This window comes from Pogona vitticeps, chromosome 3, assembly GCF_051106095.1.
Source record: "Pogona vitticeps strain Pit_001003342236 chromosome 3, PviZW2.1, whole genome shotgun sequence".
NCBI classification, from domain to species: Eukaryota; Metazoa; Chordata; class Lepidosauria; order Squamata; family Agamidae; genus Pogona; species Pogona vitticeps.
This window is the reverse complement of record NC_135785.1, coordinates 220961516-220974538: the sequence shown is the minus strand read 5'-3', so window position 1 is coordinate 220974538 and position 13023 is coordinate 220961516. Positions and strand designations below refer to the sequence as shown.

The 13023-nt window shown below is 40.1% G+C and overlaps 1 protein-coding gene across 6 annotated transcripts in view; it reads right to left on the bottom strand.

Annotated features, from left to right (window-relative positions):
- Positions 1-13023, bottom strand: part of LOC110088286 (myelin protein zero-like protein 1) — a 51617-nt gene that overhangs the window by 19390 nt on the left and 19204 nt on the right. For 5 of the 6 annotated variants that reach the window (XR_013543288.1, XM_020810519.3, XM_072993980.2 and 2 more), the window contains exons 2-4: positions 12697-12857; positions 9860-10088; positions 868-997 (exon numbers count right to left, since the gene is read on the bottom strand). Coding sequence is in view for 5 of the 6 variants with exons in the window: in XM_020810519.3 (XP_020666178.3) it covers positions 868-997; positions 9860-10088; positions 12697-12857 (520 nt within the window). In the remaining variant the exon portion in view is untranslated. The remainder of the gene's footprint in view (positions 1-867; positions 998-9859; positions 10089-12696; positions 12858-13023) is intronic. The other variant, XM_020810507.3, reaches the window with a different exon arrangement.

The window sequence follows — 13023 nt, the reverse complement described above, 5'->3', positions numbered from 1 at the left end:
TAAAATACAAGAAGTTGCCAATTAAAACACCCATCAATAATTTGACAAGTTAAAGACTTTACTGATATAATTTATTGGATCTAAATGTAGCAGGAAAGAGTTGGGCTGTGAAATAGCTAACCCTCAAAGAAGGGACATTTTGTGTATGTGTGCACTGGCCATTCAGGCTTGTATATACTGTATGGATGTGAGCACACAGCTGTATTTCTGTTAGAGCTAAGTGATAATAATAATGTGCCATCAAGTGGACTTAAAAGATCCACCATCACTTCACAAAAGGACACATACACACCCAACATTTTTCATGACATTCAAAAAGCCCTGGATCAAAAACTATATGTGCTAACTAGATAACAATTTCCAATAAGAGCTCTTCAAAACAAAGCAAAATTAAGTTAGCCTGAGTGCAAGAACAAAAAGGGAATTCATGCAAATGGTGAAGCCAGTGAAGATAGCAGAGGACCCGTCTTCCCAAAGCTGTAGTTGGAAACCTCTGGCAAGCAGACTGTTGTAAAGAAGTTGGCAGCCATTCCCCAAACTCAAAAAGAAAGTAACACCAGATATCAAATGTGCCCGGTCTTTCTTCTCCTTACTTTTAGAAAAGAGTGAAAGAGAAAGACTGCCTTTCTAGACAGCTTTGTGTTATACTCTTCCCACCCAATATGTACAAAGATCTATTAGAACCTTTACAAATGGGAAAAGTATGTGCACAAAGAAATTATCATTTTTTGGTCTAGAGAAGTTAACTTCTCAGCAGTTTCAGTCAATTTAGTAGTATAAGGAAATAAAAAATTAACAATTCCTCTTCCAGGTTCATTTATTCTGGCCTTTTAAAAAATCTAAACAATAAATTAGGGGGAATCTTACCCAGAGTAATGCTTTTTAGAATTCTTCTTTCTATACACAGCACACACAGTAAGAGCAATGAGCAAAATGAAACCCAAAACTCCACCAATGCTTCCTGCCACAAGGGCAGTGGGAAATACACGCAAGTTACCTGTAGAGAGAGATAAAAAACACACATTTTTGTATCATTTAGTTCATTTTTTTCAAATGATCAGAACATTTTTCTTCAACTTTAAATGCATAAATTAAGGATACACCAGCATTAACTGTATGTTCATTGCAGTCTTTACATATCAAAACCAAAGTAACACCAATTAGCCTGTTCTGCAGATATATATTCCTCTTTTATTATTAAGTTTCAGTGCCATTTTTCAACATACAAAAGTAGAATTAACCTGTTAGCAACCCATGAGAAAATTATGAAAAGTAGATGGACGTGCCTACAGCTACCCACTGGATACCACTTCTTGCGTAAACATTCTGTTCTCTGTATTTACATTACAGTATAAAATACAAAAGCCTCTTGTAAAGCATGAAGGACACGAACACACACAACACAAGGCATGCCCTTCAAAATATTCAGAACATTAATTATGAAACAACTGAGCCCATGTTCAGTATTTTTGTGAAGCACATGCCATGTTTTGCATGCACAGTTATACTATTTGACAGCTGGCTCAACATCAGAGAAACAATTTATCAGATAGCAGGATGTTACATAGGGAATAGAGATTACATTAAATTATGGGCGTCTCTATCAAAAATATATAAATATATGCACATATATAAGCATGTGGTAGGTAAGCTCACAAAACAAGAGACTGATAAAAACAGGACAGACTAATGCCTGGGGCAGCATATGAGCATGTGTACGTGTGTGTACACACACACACACACACACACACACACACACACACACACACACACACACACACACACACACACACACACACACACGGGGGAGAGAGAGAGAGACAGAGAGAAATAATACCTATTAAGTCCTACTCCAAAAATAAGCCCTAGTTAAGTGAAATCCCACCCTCCACCATTGTGCAGCAACCAGAAGATGACATGACTGCATTTGAGTAACCGTAGATGGTTGTACATGACAAAAACAAAACATTCCCTGAAAAAAAGCCTTAATGCGTTTTTGGAGCAAAAATGAATATAAGACCCTGTCTATTTTCGGGAAAACAGGGTAGTGGTGACTATTATTCCTTATTGCAGGTGATGAAGGTGTACTGTACTACTGTATTGTTTAATGAAGTAATCTACACATTTATTGTGCAACCACAAAACTTTGAATTTTAATAAATTTTTCAATTAGTTCTGTTGTCCACAGATAATAATACCAAAGACTCAATGAAACAGTTATATTTTTCTTTGAATATTTTTGTTATGACTCGGCTGGCTGCTACCATCACAAATGTCAATATTTCTTCACAAGGCAAGCTTGCATTTTAATCAAATACAAACAGCAGTGCTATTGTACAATTATTGTACAAACATGTTGATTTATGATTAGTACATTCCTGAAATAATTTAGTTTCACAGTGTGTTGACAACACTACAGTTTCAACAGAGTATGTGTGTGTTATTAACTCCCCTCTAATATTTTGGTAAGGTTGTGCCATACATATGGCTTACTGTTGCTTATAAAAATACCAATAGTTAACTTATTTATGGCATTCTTTTTCATTCTGTCTGAAAAGAATTGAAATTATTTTTAAGTCCCTAAAAAGTGCCAGGTTTTTTACTTCTGGTTTCATTTAGGTATTTTTCCTATCCCTTTTAACTTTGTTGTGCCTATAAATTCTGATATTAAAAGCTTCTATATTAAAGTGACTACAAATTTTTATATTGGCTGTAATTGGCTTAAATATCTCTTCAAACTGCATTACTTCCTGATTTCTGCTAGAACGAAGAATCTGGTGGACAATACTGAGTTTTTGTAGATGGATTTTAATCTGAGCACCTGTTTTGTGGCAGACCCCTAAATAGTTTCAGTTTTTATACTTATTATTTTTCCAGGGCAGTAGAATAACACATATTACAAAAGATGAATTGGAAGTACAAGAAGAACAAGTCAATATACAATTTTTCATAAATTTTTATGGTGAGACATAATAATGGGGTTTCCATCTTTTTTAAAATATCTGGTTTACAAATTACAAAACACTGAATGTATATTTTAGCATCCTGTTCCATGGTTTGTTAACTTTTTCCCAGGTGTTGTGTATAACGATGATTATTTGTAGGAATGGTTCATAATGTAGAGCAACATTCTAGATTTTTACATCTCCACCAACTGGGGTACACATTTTTTGTTTAATCTTGTCATTTACTGTCATGAATAAAAAAAATTATGATCTGTTGCTAGTTTCTTAAGGTCTTGTCTGGGATATAAATAAGCAGATCATAGAAGAAATATAACAACTTTGGCAAAAATGTTTGTTTTTATGGCAACTACTTCTCTCAGCAAGGACAATTAAAGTTTGCCCATTTAATCTTTAAATGCCAACATTTATTGTTTCTTAGTTGCATTTATTTCCCCTTTGGGGAACACCTAAAGATCTCCCGTCTCTTCTATTACAAAGTATTCTAAAGAATTTGGAAGTTTGTTTCCTCTTTTGAGCCATCTTAGTCCTAACAACAAAAATATGAAGTAACTAGAATTAAACAAAGTGCAAATCCCTCAGAGTGGCAAGACTTTCAGGACAAACTACACTTCCATAATACAGGTCAGAATCCAGATCATTACTACCCAATGTAAAGTTACACAGGCATAACTTTACTTGGCACTACACCCAGGCAACAGAGATTTTGCAATTCAATTGCACAATTGGTTAAATGCTTCCCACTGCAACTAACAGTGCAACGTGCTGGCAAAAGTGCTTCTGGATAGCACTTTCTGCCATGGTGCTATTGTAGCTACTGCAGCCTTAATGTTGAGTTCTGCCCTCATAGCTACTCAACAGGATTTCAGCCCCTTTGTTTTATTTTGTCACCCAAACCTGAAAAATACTTCTGAAGAACTGAAAAAGTTTCGCAATATGGTGGGATTATTGTTGCTTTTAGTAGTTTTTGTGTACAGGCTAGTGAGGAATATGGAACAGAACACTTATCTATAGGCTAGAAAGAGTAAATAAAGATTTGTGATAAATTGCTAGTTGAGTACATTGATTTTATTTGCATAGCAACAAATATAATGGGTATATATGTTCATTATTTTTGTGACAAGAACTATTTGTACTTACTCTTAATTTAAAATAATTTTCTGCTATACTCCTTATTTGTAATATTAAATTATGGATTTAAAACCCACGGCGATAAAACTAATAGTAAAGAATAAGTAGGGAAGTGGAGGTTTCTCAGAAGTCAAAGGGAGGTGCAAGATGTTAAAAAATTTGACAACCAGTGATATACAGTGGGGTCTTGACTTGAGAACTTAATCTGTATTGGAAGGCGGTTCTCAAGTCAAAAAGTCTGTAAGTCAAGTCTCCATTGACCTACAGTGCATTGAAAACCAATTAATCCCGTAACAGGCCGTTTTTGTTCCATTTTGGTTTTTTTCTGGTCTGTAAGTCAAATCTCAGTCTGCAAGTCAAATCTAAATTTTGCGGCCAGAGAAGTCTGTAACTCAAAAAGTCTGTAAGTCAAGCCATCTGTAAGTCAAGGGTCCACTGTAACGACATTCATACTCTTCAACCTCATTTCATGCTACATGTAATGATTCTTTACATTCTACAGTATTTATAAACAGCTGCTAAAACATCTGCAAACAAACTAATTTTGTGTTATCTGCTATTAATTTTAGTATCTATATTCTTCCAGAAGCCTGTGACGATCACCCACATCACTCATACCATTCATATTCATGAATTGATTTGAATGAACCTATGAGAGGACTGGAGAGGTGGAGTCAGCAGCTACATGAGGCTTGGCGGGAGAAGGAGGAGTCAGATAGGGCTGGTTAGTCAGAGAGAGAGAGGGAACAGATACTGAGAGAGATAGAGCTGGTTAGGAAAATAGGTAGAGGTAAAGACAAGCAGGGGCCACAAGGGCAAACACCACAAAGCCTTACACCAGTAATTCATTGAAAAAGACAATAAAAGGAGAGATCACAGACATCCCAGTTTTGTATCATAACCAATGCTAATTAGGTTTGAATCTGTACTATTTGCACTGAAGCATTAAATAACATTGAGTGCCCGCCTGTCTTGGAAGAGTTGGACAGCGAACCATCTTTAATAGAAATAAAAGCAGCCTTGGAATCCCTCTTCTCCGGCAAGACGCCTGGAATGGATAACATCCCTGTTGAAGTGCTGAAGTGCTGTAAAGAGATCATTACCACCTAACTGTATGAAGTGTTTCATATTTGCTGGAGGGAAGGGGGATTACCACAGGACATAAAGGATGCAAACATCGCCACATTGCATAAGAACAAAGGAAACAGGGGTGACTGCAATAATTACCGTGACATCTCTCTTCTCAGCATTGTGGGGAAGCGGCTTGCCCGTGTTGCACTGAAGAGACTCCAGGTGCTTGCAGACAGAGTCTATCCAGAATCACAGTGTGGATTTCGAGCTAATAGATCCACCACTGACATGGTATTCTCCCTCAGACAGTTGCAGGAAAAATGTAGAGAACAACAACAGCCACTCTTTGTGGCCTTCATAGATCTCACAAAGGCCTTTGATTTGGTTAGCAGGGATGGCCTTTTTAAAATCCTTCCCAAGATTGGATGTCCACCTTGACTCCTTAACATCATCAGGTCCTTTCATGAGGGAATGAAGACCACTGAACTTTTTGATGGCTCAACATCAGATCCCTTTGACATCCAAAGCGGAGTGAAACAGGGCTGTGTCCTCGCGCCAACCCTGTTTGGGATCTTTTTTGGTGTCATGCTGAAGCACACCTTTGGAACTGCAACAGAAGGTGTCTATTTCCAGACTAGATCAGATGGAAAGCTCTTTAATCTCTCTAGATTGAGAGCAAAGACCAAAGTCCAACTGAAATGTATGTGGGGCTTCCTCTTCATTGATGATACAGCCATTGTTGCCCACTATGCTGAAGACCTCCAACAACTCATTTTAGCAAGCCCTGCCAAGACTTTGGACTAACAATCAGCCTGAAGAAAACACAAGTCATGGGCCAGGGTGTGGACTCACCTCCCTCTATTACCATCTCCACACAAGAATTTGAGGTTGTTCATGAATGTGTGTACCTTGGCTCAGTGATCTGACACTCTCTCCCTAGATATTGAAGCGGATAAACGCATTGGCAAAGCAGCTACCATGTTCTCTAGACCAGTGGTCGGGGAATAGGGGTAAATTACCAAACTGGGTAAAAGTTAAGATCCTGGGGGTAATTAACAGAATGCTACTCCCTCCCTCCCACCCCCTCCCCTTGCAGTTAAACCTCAAATTGTAAGCCACCTCTCCCTGTTACTTTCTTGGTTGCAGCAGGGCACTTCTAAATCCTGTTCTTTCAGAGAGATCGGAGATAAGCCTGCTTGATTGATTACAGCTGTGGATTAGCCCGGGCAATCAATCAATCCAGGGCTTCTGAATAACTGATTCCTCCGTAAATGACTGCAAGCAAGCAGGAGGTGGGAAAGGATGTTAACAAGGGAAGGAGGGAAGGAAGGTGCAAGAGACAGACGGCTTCATCAAGCTTATTTAAATGTATGGAGAAAATGTATGAAGAAAAGGGAGGGTGGGTGGGTGGATGTGTATGTGTGTGAGAGGGAGAGGAAGTGAGAGAGACTGACTCAAAACTATGAAAAAGAAGAGGCAAGCAAAAGAGAAAGCTTAAATTAAGGTGGGGGGAAGGGTGGCTTTTTAAGGTGCTGTCTAGGTTTATCATTGCTTTCCTTCCAAGAAGCAGGCGTCTTTGAATTTCGTGGCCCTTTGCAATGATCATGGAGCCCAAGAAAGTAAAATCTGTCACTGCCTCCCTATCTTCCCCTTTTATTGCCAGGTGATGGGACCAGTGGCCATGATCTTAGTTGTTTTGACGTTGAGTTCCAGACCATTTTTTGTGCAGTCCTCTTTCATCCTCATTAGGAGGTTCCTTAAGTTTTCCTCACTTTCTGCCATGCTTTTGCATAGTCAATGAAGCAGAAGTAAATGTTTTTATGGAACTCTCTGGCTTTTTCCATAATCCAGCACATGTTAACAATTTGGTCTCTAGTTCTTCTGCCCCTTCAAAATCAAGCTTCTACTTCTGGGAGTTCTTGGTCCACATACTGCTGAAGCCTACCTTGTAGGATTTTGAGCATAACCTTGCTAGCGTGTGAAATTAGTGCAATTGTACATTAGTTGGAGCATTCTTTGGCACTTCCCTTGTTTGGGATTGGGATGTAGACTGATCTTTTCCAATCCTCTGGCCACTGCTGAGTTTTCCATTGATGATGATAAAAAAGCACACTGGTCCTTTGATATTGGGCTATGGCACCAGGGTGTGTGACATGACCTTTAGCCTGGTTTGTTCCTTTTTGCACACCACACACAGAATGATTAAAGTGGTAGGGAAAGCCCCCCCCCAATTCTGCGTTGGCTGTCTCTAGCAAGCATGTCATTGCTAGCACCACTCTGGCAGCCACTGATGATGATTAAATCCTCTGTGAGCTAGCAAAAATTTAATGCAACTTGCTAGGCACATTGGACACCTTACTACTGCTTATGCCACACCATGGCTGAAGTGTAATGTGCTCCAGCAAAAATAGTGCACATCTTTATTAAATTTGGTGCATCCTGCTAGTTCGGTACACAGCCCGTGTAGATTCAATAATATTTTTAATTCAAATATTGTATGATTTCCTTCCTTTTGAATCAAGGGGATAATGCCAGTGTATATAAATGGGGGGGGGGAGAGAAGGTAAAAAAGTTCCCTGACCCCTGCTCTAGACTCACAAAGAGAGTATGGCTCAATAAGAAGCTGATAGCATACACCAAGATCCAGGTCTATAGAGCCTGTGTCCTGAGCACACTCTTGTGTTGCAGTGAGTCCTGGACCCTTTGTGTACAGCAGTAGAGAAAGCTGGACATTTTCCATATGCGTTGTTTCTGACGCATTTTTGGTAATACCTGGCAGGACAAAGTTCCAAATAGAGTAGTCCTAGATCGAGCTGGAATTTTTAACATGTATACATTACTGAAACAGCGAGGTCTTCGGGCATGTTGTGAGAATGGCTAATGGTCTGATTCCAAAAGAACTCCTGTATGGAGAATTAGTGCAGGGAAATCGCCCCAGAGGGAGATCACAGCTGCGATACAAGAATATCTGCAAGCGGGATCTGAAGGCCTTGGGAATGGACCTCAACAGATGGGAAACCCTGACATCTGAGTGTTCAGCCTGGAGGCAGGTGGTGCATCATGGCCTCTCCCAATTTGAAGAGACACTTGTACAGCAGGCCGAGGCAAACAGGCAGTCACAAAAACAACAAAATCAGGGAGCTGGACGGGGTACAGATTATATTTGTCTTCAGTGTGGAAGGGACTGTCACTCTCGAATTGGCCTTCTCAGCCACACTAGATGCTGTTCCAAGTCCTCCATACAGGGCATGTTACCATAGTCTCTTGAGACTGAAGGATTCCTAATCTAATCTAATCTAATCTGAAAAATTATTTTGTTATTTCTGGCAAATAACTTTAACAGACTGACACAATCAAGAATAGAGATGGAATATCCGTATTTGTCTCCCAGGGGAGATGAATACTAGTACCACCACCACAGGTAGCTGGGTTGGACACGCCCCCCCAAACCAGTCTGTCCACTTACTGCTTGCAGTGCTGCGCACAGCCCGTCATCATTCACACCACACCTCCATGCGCTGCAGACCACTCAGAAGCTGAGCACTAAGCCTCATCATCCCACCTTCTCAACAGATTGGTCAGCAGTGCAGGGAGGCCCTGGCTGAGCTACTTTCACGATTAGTGTGGTGCAAACAACAATAGGCCACACAAATACGAATACCCCATCTCTAATTGGGAAACATGCAAATTACAATTTTTTAAAAAATCCCAATTCACCACTGCCACCTAGAGATTCCTTGGGTATCAGAGTTTTGATTAATCCATCAATAATTTGTAAAAAGTTATTTCCAAAATTGTTTTTTTAAATAATTTTTTTTTAAAAATCCATTCTCATTTCTCAAATGCCTAGAAAATAACAACAATAACATTAGCTGTTTTGGTATTGTGTTTTGTGGCAACATCAATTATGTTTAGATGTTGTCTGATTGATCAACATTTATTCAAATGTTTTGGAGCCTATCTTCATCAGTGTAATCAGGGGCCAGTGTAAGGCTTCTGGTAAGGATTGCAGTGAAGATTTCTGTATCTTGAATAATTAACTCTATTGGTCTATATAAACCCACACTTCTGTATTTTGTCTACATTTTTGAAGTTGGGGTATCTTCAGGATTGTGAAACATCTTTATATTACAGAATTTTGTGAACTAGTTACCCAATGGGGAAGTGTATAGGGTATAAGTTTCTTACAAAAAACTCCACCATGTCATTTTGACCCAGAGATTCATTGAGTTTAAGGTGGACAATTACATTCAGGATATCTCTTCTTCTAAATACTGCAGTAATTCCATATTATTTTCTTTTCTTACTTTCTCATTTCACTGATAAGTAACTATAGAGGAATACTTTCTTTGTGTACAAGACTGACATCAAGTGATGGGCCCTGATAATTTCATGCAGAAGCCTTCCTCAAAGCCAGCATCAACATCATAGTTTCCAAGTGTAACTCTTCTGGCTAAACTTGATTGTGAAAACCAGACCAATGTTTTTAACTGTGAATGTCTTTTAACATTTGTTCCCATTGCTCTTTAAGGAGATGTTGTTATTTCCAGGACAAAATAATTTGAATAAACATAGCAAACTTTATGCAAAAACAACAGAAATAGAACTCTTAAATGTAGTTGAGAAATTCTGGTGAAATAATTCATCACATAATAAAAGCATTCACTCAACCATTCATAGCAGCATGTTCTTACCAGGGCCTACTATACCTTTCTCCACAACTCTGACTTTGATTTCTCCCCGAGTCCCTTCTATGTCTGGAGGATTCTTAACATCACAGATATAAGTTCCATTGTCCTGAAACTGCATGTTTGCTATACTTATAGATGCATCTTTCTTGTTAAGATCTCCAGCCCAGCTGCTTCTGTCCTTAAATTGTGTACTCTTTCCAGGATATGCTTTCCCATTGGAATAATAGAAGAACTGTTATAAAAAAAATACAAAATATTATAATACATTAAAAAGTTATTTATCTCCTACTACATTTATCACATCTGCTGAATTTCTTCAATACACCACATATTAAATTGAAATACTGGTGCTTTATCACAGTGGTTCTTAACCTTTTTGAAAGAAACGCCCCTTAAGCCATTGAGGAAGTTATCATCGCCCCCCTCCCCACGGTGATGATATCTTATTTATTTATTTATTTATTTAAGACACTTAAATCCAATGACCCCTGAAAACAAAATTAAATTCCAAGAAAATGAAATGCCCCCCAAAAAGTAACATTTAATTATTTAGTTGCAAGTGAATTTTAAGATGCAAAAAGAAATATAAAAAGGGCTTAAAAAGAAACGCAGGAACTAAAAATTTCAAGACAAAAAGTCTGAAACTAAATTAAAATTGGAGGAAAATATATATTCATGCACACTGTAAAAAGGCTGCAGCCATCTTCACAGGTTTGGCTTGCTCCAGCATCCCCTACCGCCCCCCTTCTGCTCCAGCACCCCCACACCGCCCCTTTTCGTTCTACTGCCCCCCTGAAAAATGAAATCGCCCCCTGGGGGGCATTATCGCCCACGTTAAGAACCACTGCTTTATCAGATGATGCTCAAGGATACCAATCTTCATTAGAAACAGAAAGAACAGATTTCTAGCCCCTTGAAAAGAACAAGAAGCACTGAGAACCAAGTAACACAAAAGTGAGATCTTGAAGGATCTGTGAGCAGCCAGGGTGAGATGTAACACTCCCCCACTGAGTCCAGTTTGCTGTTGCTTTTAGTTTTTTCTTTAGGATCTATAGCCATCACCACCTTCTTCTTTTGTCTGAAGAAATGGATTGACCTCAAACACCAATCAAATTCGTTAGTCTTTCAAAGACCAAAATATTTTGCTCTCCCCACTCCATTTTTCTTCCACATGCTGAAACACAGTAACACAGCTGCTCTTCGAAATCTACTACCATTGCAAACATTTTGTTCTCATTTTGCCCTCAGCTTCAAACAAGCCTTCTCCCAAGCAATACTTTTGCCAGCAAACCGTTTTGTAGCATAAAAAGAAGGACTATCTATGAGAATAAACAGAACATGATCAATAGTGAGATATTATACCAAGACAGCAATCCAAACATATACTTTTATCTGCAGTGAAAATGAGCAGAAAAGACAGGGGGAAAATACTAGGAAATATATAACCTCCTAAGGTACAGTGGGGTCTCGACTTACGAACGGTTCTACATATGAACTTTCCGACTTACGAACCCGCCCAATAGGAAATTACATACTCAACATAAGAACTTCCCTCGAGTTGCGAACAGGAAAAAAAGTGCCCCCTCCCTCCCCTTAGAGGCTTCTGGAGGGGGAAAAAAGGTCAGAAACTTAAAAGTAAATAAAAGAAAGTCACTTACCAGGCCTTAGTAGCCCCTGAACTGCAGGAAAAAGAGCAGCAAACAGATAAAAGCCGACACCCAGAAGGGAGCCTGTCAGCCATTTTGTGCTTTTCTCTGCTCCTGCCCCCTCCTCTCCCCGCCTAACAGCTGATCGACTGGCTCTGAAGAGGCTTGGGGAGGCTTGCTCAGCACCTAAAAAGCCTGCCTGTGTGTCTTTGTGCTGAAAAAATCAGCACAACATGCTTTAAAGCTGCTTTAGAATTGGCTTCGTTGAAAAAAAGATTTCAAAAGTGCTTTTAAAACTGTTCCCTGCCTCCCCCCTCCTTTCCTGAACTTTTCTTGACCTAAGGAAAAAAAGAAAATATCCCCCTCTAGTGGCAGAAGGCAGAATAGCAGCTTCCCATTAGTTTCTATGGACGGAAAAGAGCAGATACAGATTAAATGGTTTTTAATGCATTCCTATGGGAAATGCAGATTCAACCTACGAACTTTTCAACCTACGAACCGCCTTCCAATACGGATTACGTTCGTAAGTCGAGACCCCACTGTACAAGCTTTTCTAGAAATACAGTGGTGCCTCGCACAGCGAGGTTAATCTGTTCCGGATTAACCCTCGCTGTGTGAAACATCGCTGTACAGAAGTAAAAAAGCCATTGAAACCCATTAAACGTAGTTTAATGCGTTCCAATCGGCACGTTTACTTACCGTACAGCGATGCCGGCAGCCATTTTTGCGCCCTCCCCTCACAGAACGAGGGCGCGAAAATGGCTGCGATCAGCTATCCAGCGGGTCCAAAATGGTCGCCGGAACAGCCGAAAGGGGCCAGGGCGCAGCGTTTTTGCGCCCTTGGTAAGCAAGGGGAGGGCGCGAAAACGCTGCCGGAAGCCCCGAAATGGCTGCGCGCAGCGTTTTTGCGCTCTCCCCTTGCTTACCAAGGGCGCGAAAACGCTGCGCCCCGGCCCCTTTCGGCTGTTCCAGTGGCCATTTTGAAGCCGCGGAACAGCTGATTGTCGGGTCGCAAAGCAAAGGTCGGTAAGCGAGGAGCTAACCAACCTTTGCTCTGCGATTTCCCGCCTATACGGGCACTGTTTTGCGATCGCATTTGCAATCGCAAAAACGGCCCCGTAGAGCGAATTCATCGCTCTACGAGGCGTCCGTTCTGCGAGGCACCACTGTACAAGTTTCTTCACAACCTCTTACCGAAACAGATGTAGTCGATCCCTCTGCTTGAAAGCTCCAGGTGACGGAAGCTGCACTGCTGATCACTTCTGATGATGCAAAAGTACATGGAAGCTTTGCCTCTGTCCCATTCTCCACAGAGAGTTCTCCTGGCGTGTAGATGTCCACAGCTGAAACCTGGACTATGAAGAACACCACAAAAATCAGAATACTAGGCTCTTTATAGTAAATTCAGAATGAAATGCTGGTATATTAAAGATAGGCAAGATACACGCTACAAGTTTAACAACCCAAAAGAAACAATCTGTCAAATGGGGTCAAAGAGGTGTGGAAAAATTATGCACATAG